Source organism: Pseudorasbora parva, chromosome 4, assembly GCF_024679245.1.
Source record: "Pseudorasbora parva isolate DD20220531a chromosome 4, ASM2467924v1, whole genome shotgun sequence".
NCBI lineage: Eukaryota > Metazoa > Chordata > Actinopteri > Cypriniformes > Gobionidae > Pseudorasbora > Pseudorasbora parva.
Window position 1 is genome coordinate 28,909,167 of NC_090175.1, and position 6,000 is coordinate 28,915,166.

At 36.5% G+C, this 6,000-nt stretch overlaps 1 protein-coding gene across 1 annotated transcript in view; it reads left to right on the forward strand.

Annotated features, from left to right (window-relative positions):
- dachc (dachshund c) overlaps nt 1-5,729 on the forward strand; it is an 89,338-nt gene extending 83,609 nt beyond the window's left edge. Inside the window, exons 9-11 of the mRNA XM_067441488.1 lie at nt 936-1,079; nt 3,975-4,043; nt 4,666-5,729. Coding sequence (XP_067297589.1) covers nt 936-1,079; nt 3,975-4,043; nt 4,666-4,703 — 251 coding nt within the window. The 3' untranslated portion in view covers nt 4,704-5,729. The remainder of the gene's footprint in view (nt 1-935; nt 1,080-3,974; nt 4,044-4,665) is intronic.
- Nucleotides 5,730-6,000: the final 271 nt, after the last annotated feature.

Here is a 6,000-nt window from a genome sequence, read left to right on the forward strand (position 1 = left end):
TCTTAATGCTGCTAAGACAGGGGTGTCCAAACTCCTGGAGCACCACTCTCTTACAGAGTTTGGCTCCAACTTAACTTAACACACCTGCCTGGAAGATTCCAGAATCCCTTGTAAGACCTTGATTAGCTTGTTTAGGTGTGTTTAATTGGGGTTGGAACTAAATTTTGCAGGACAGTGGCTCTCCAGGAGCAGGATTGGACACCCCTGTGCTAAGAGGACCAATAGCCACGTAGTATACACTGCAAAGATTCAAGAGAGACAACCACATTTAAATGTACAGTGAATCCGCTAAAATATCCACAATATTATAAAGACAGTAAAAGCTGATATTAATTATTTTAATTTGTGGAGACCTCGATGTGTCTGTATAACCTATGGTATGATTTGATAAAAAAAAAAAAAAAAACTTGTTTACACAACAGAAGCACTTTCTCATAATGTTGGGCTGCGTGTATATTTGTATTACATGTATCAACTGAGAATGACTAATGTTGGTTTGATTGCTTGTGTTGCATAAGAAAATAAATAATTTTTGTCTACCTGATGTAGTAGGTTTAATGTAGGTGCGATTTGGGTTGCAGTCTTCAAGTCAAGCGGGTTGGGTCGAGTACAGGTCAGGTGTTCTATTAATTAGAATGACGGGGCGGGTCTGGGTTTACCAGCTGACCTATAGAAAATGATGTGATTGCAAGCAGATTAAGGGACCTGTGCCATCTAGGGTTTCATGACAGGGTTAGGGTTAAGTTTATTTTAAAATTGCAATAATATTTCAGCGTATTGCTTTGTTTACTGCGTTTTCAATTAAATAAATACAGCCTTCGTGAGCATAAAAGGTTCTTTCAAAAACATTTAAACATTTTACCAATCCCAAAATTTCAACATTTGCATTTCTATCAGGAACTCTATCATTTAATTGTTCCCTGTGCTTTTCTTAGCTCTCATCCAGAAGCGGCTGAAGAAAGAGAAGAAGACCAAGAGAAAATTGCAGGAGGCTCTGGAGGTTGAGTCTAAGAGAAGAGATCAGGCCGAGCAGACGCTGCAGCGGACGGCCTCCAGTGAGAGATCACCAACTCAAAACGGTTAGAATGCACATCTGCTAAAATGCTAACGCTTAAATCAATATTCCACATGCAATTTTCTGCATGTTGGGATGAAATCCTTATGTTGTCACTTACCCCTTTTTCCACCAAGACCAAAGCATCAGCTCTGAACAAGGAAAAATGGTTCTTAAGTAGCACCAAATCATTGCTGGTCAAGAAGTATGAGCCACTTGTGTCAGCAGCTGGGGTTACCGCAGTTACCGTGACCAATAAGACGAACAGTTAATTAGCAGCTAATCAAGCTAATAGCTGCTCGATTGTAATCTCTGTCTATACAAATTACGGCAAGTTGCACAAATGCGTTGGATTTGTTGTGTTTTGATGCCGATGTAGGATCGCATTGTTGATGGAAGGCTTGTTCAAAATGCATCGGTGCTGTGCAGACCGATCGCCGTATGACATCAATGTACAACGAGAGCAGACAACTTCTTATGCTTTTGAATTGCTCATGCGGTATTTTGATATCATGCATCTCAAACAAGCCTGGTGTGTTTGTGTTTCCTGCTGCCTCGAAAACATTGCTGAGAAAGATAAGACGTATACAGTAACGTAAGACCTGGCTCTGTGGTGGCTCTCTAGCCCGTGGAAAGGCAAACCGGCTCTTAGAAGGCTCGCCAGTCGAAACGACTCCGAACTGGCACTTGCACTAGCACCCGGTTCATTGTGGTGGAAAAGGGGTAACTGCCACTTAAAAAGGCATGACCACACAACCAAGACTGAAAAGAGTACAGTGTAAAGTCTAATTAGTTAGCCTTACTTTAAAAAAGCATTCAAACAGATTGCCTTTAAAAAGTAAGTTACTGATAAGTGAAAAGTATGTGTAGACAAATGCTTAGTTCACATACACAAGAGTTCGATAACTAGAAAAATAGAACATGATTATTTACTTCAGAGCTATTTAGAATTACTATTTTCAACAAATACATTTCATGTGAAATATACTGTGTACTATGCTCTCAGAGTGCATCACGCATAAATAAATTAGGCAATTGCTTTGTTGAACTTTTTTTTTTTTTGCCAGTTTTTTAAAATCTTGTGTCAGTAGTAGCACTAGCCTGGTTAAAACCCGACCATTTTGAATAGTAACTGAGTTATGGTCTGGCAAAGCTTTATAGACAAATCATTTCCAAAGGGGCGTCACCAACGGACGATGACTTATGCAGAGCAACGGAGAAACATCTGCAGGAGCAGTTCTCCGTTTGTGATTTCGAGGAAGATGTTACAATGGCTTCTGAATACTTTACCGTTGTTGTAAAAGATATATGATAATATTAGCTGGTGTCCACTGCCTCTCCATCAACATTTATTGCAAAATTTGGAAAACCTGATAGCATCGCAGACCGACTGAAACTTCTCGGATTGACGGTCGAACGGAAAACATCAAGCTGTGATTGCATTTCCTTATTGTAAGGCATTTGTATTTCGATTAGAACGCGATTTGCTATAATAATAAAAAAATAATATTGAGGAGTCTTTGGAAAACTGTGTCTCACAAACTCACAAATTCAGTCATTTCAGATGTGTTCGAAAATGTTCTGACTTGAAAATAGTTACGTTTTTTTTGCATGATTACCAGATCTATTGTGAGGAAATAAGCACAAAAAAGGCCAGATCCAGAGCTGCTGTGTGGTGTAAGCACATGATCACACTCCCCAACCTCCTCATTAAAGTAGCCGGTGTTATCCACATCTGGTAGCCGAGTGTTGTTCTTTGCTCGGGTTTTAACAAAAAGGAAAAGTTTAAATCCACAATGTTCCACGGTGGCATCCGTCTTCACCATCACTGCGCTGTTGTCATCGTGTAAAGCCCACCCCAACGTTTCTGATTGGTTCCGCGATTTCGATGGATTGGAAATGGGTTTGAATGAGCTCTTTGCCAGACTACTTGCAGAGCAAATCTAAAATTGCTGTAAGTTGTCTTTGTCCAGGCTATAGTAGCACAACAAAGATAGCAAATTGCTTTGTATTGGTCTTAATGAAACACTTAAGCAAATGCCCACCATAAGAGGTGCAGGTCAAAAAAAAAAAACAAATGGTCAGAGCCTTATCATAATGATTTTAATTGTTAGCGTTGTTGTGTTTTGCATGATGAATGTTGATGTCTGTGTGTGACTGAAGCAAGGCCAATTACAAGATATTCTCACAATTGCAGGAGATTATATCATCAACCCAATTAAAAGTTTGATGTTTCACAAAGTGACAAGAGTACAATACAATTTTAATAGAGCATATTTCTACATAAAAAGTAGACTATTATCCAGTTAGCTGTAAGGTCACCTTTAAAAGCTGTTTATTCTCCTTTTTTAAAACCACAATTAACTTAGATTTTCTGTTGCATCACTGCATCAATTGGAAATGAATCATTGTAATACAAATGAAGTTCCAAGTTCACAAACAAATGTAATGGTGACTTAAATCAAAATCATTTCAGGAAATCAACATCAATGTATGATGTTGTTGTATTACAGTATATCCAGTTTCTCATATGTGTTCTATATTGGATTTATTATTAAAGACTGTTTGTCTTTTGGATGATCATGCATCGTACGATTTGTAAAACCACCCCTGACATTGAAGTGAACTAAAAAAGTGTTATTAATTTAGAACATGTGTCAGGTTTTACAATGTATAGGGGAGGCTGGGATGGTTGTAACACAGGGTGAGAAGTAACACTTGTTTTAAGTACTCTAAATGGGATAAATAGAACCAAAGGTATAGGCATTAAAGAAAATGGTGTTATAATTTTTGCAGGTATCCCCTATCTGCAACATCACTATGTCAAATACAATAGCTGCTCTTTTGTAAACTTTCTTGTAAACTTTATATGTGTTCAGATCATTTGTAGCCTCATTGATAACTGTTTTCATGTTAACAGACCCTCCTCAACATGAAATGGAGACAAACCATAACAGCAGCAAAACAGACACTGACAGAACAATACAAGGTACAGATATTCTGTTGCATTGTATCTTTATGGATTTATATTTAAATGTATTTTTCTCCTGTAATGTCTTGAAAGAAACAAAACACAATGTCTTCCATCTCTCTCTCTCTCTCTCTCTCTCTCTCTCTCTCTCTCTCTCTCTATATATATATATATATATATATGTGTATGTATGTATGTAAACAGAACACTGACAATGTATCGCAAGCCTTTGTTAGAATATTAAACATTTAAAACATTGACAGTAAAATTAAATGCCACTGACGCTAGAAGAAAAAAGGAACGAAAGAAAAAAGACAAAAAAATGGGGAGCAGTAATTAATGGTCCCTTAATTGTCCTCATGAAATATTTGCATGGGCATAATTTACATAATCTACGTGTTGTAATTAATCTTTCAAAGGGTTTGCTTTCTCTTTTCGTCTTGGTTGAGAGGAAAGGGAGGGAAAGGCTCTTTTTTATTTCCTTTGACATTCATTCAAATACAGCATCTTCTCCTTTAACAATCCTTTCATCTCTCCCTCAGTCCGCACGTTAGAACATTATGGATTTGTCTGTTCATTATATTCTGCTTGTGACATCAGCCAAGCTTCATTCATACAATTTTTTTTTTTTTTTTCACAGATGGAAGGCTCTTTCTAAAGTCAACAATGATGTACTGAAGAATGAAGAAAAGGAGTAAACACATTCATACTGTATAGAAGAGACTGTAGTCAATTGCCTGGTAAATAACGTCTGCAATTCTGCTGGAGGACTGATGGAAGACAATGAGGCAATTTTATAGGCTGTTGTCAGTGTGTTGCAGCACAAGGACTTGACAAGATTATTATGGCCATCGGAAGTCAGCATTCAGTAGAATGAAGCGTGAGCCAAACTCGTCATCAGATGGCCGAGAAGAAAATGGTATCACAATGTTTCCAAGGGACTTTTCGCAACACTGAGAAATGCAAAACATTTTATGAAGCATTTAAATTTGCTTGGCTACACTGACAGATGAAATATTAAAATCAGACTTTGCCATTTAATGCCATTCTATCATTTCACATTTTAAGTCAATTTCTAAGCAGCATTTCCTGAAGGGATGTGTCTGTAGAGAGATTTCAATTTTGTTAGTTATTTATCAAATATAGACACTGCATTTTAATGCGTATAGTGTATCTGTCTGTTATTTCAAAAAGATGGTATAACTGTCCAGATTTTTTTTGTCATTGTTGTACATTGGATCTTAGCAGAAATGTCTCAAAATCATCAATTATGTACATAAAAGTGTAGACATGCTACTGTGCATTGTAAGCTGTAGAGTTATTTTTTGTTCAGTTACCGTTTATTATCCTACCCGACATGGAGAGCATGCTGGCATGTCGTTACTTCTGTCCTGTCCATCTGGAATACAATAAAGATTTTTCCCACATGCTTTACAGGGGAGACGTTTAAAAAAAAAAACTTGACTGACTTATACTTGATACTGATTTCTACAGCAACACAAAATCAAAGTAGTTAAATGTTAATAGATGGAAGTCTACCCTACCACTCTCTAAGTTGTTTTTGTTTACCGCTGGTAAAGCATGCAGCGCATCGTTTTGTTTATTATTTATTTTTAAAAAGAAAATCTATTTTACTCTTGATTTATTTTATTTAAAGTCATAAAGACACTTGTTCTTTTTTACCTCTGGTGAAAAAAAAAATATATTTTAAAAAAATCACACTGCTTCATTATTTAATTTCGTTGTCATTTATATGGTTATTCTAATTTTTCTAAAACTTGAATTACTTAAAAATAATTAAATTAAATTAATTCATTTTCGAGACAAAGACCCAATGTTTACCACTGGTAAAAGTTTGCAATGATTTTTTTATTTTTTTATTTAACATTTCCAAGACAGAGAGTCATAGAGATAGACACTTTCGCTTTTCTCAAGAGCACATGCACTAAATGTGTTGACGCAGCATTTAGCCAAT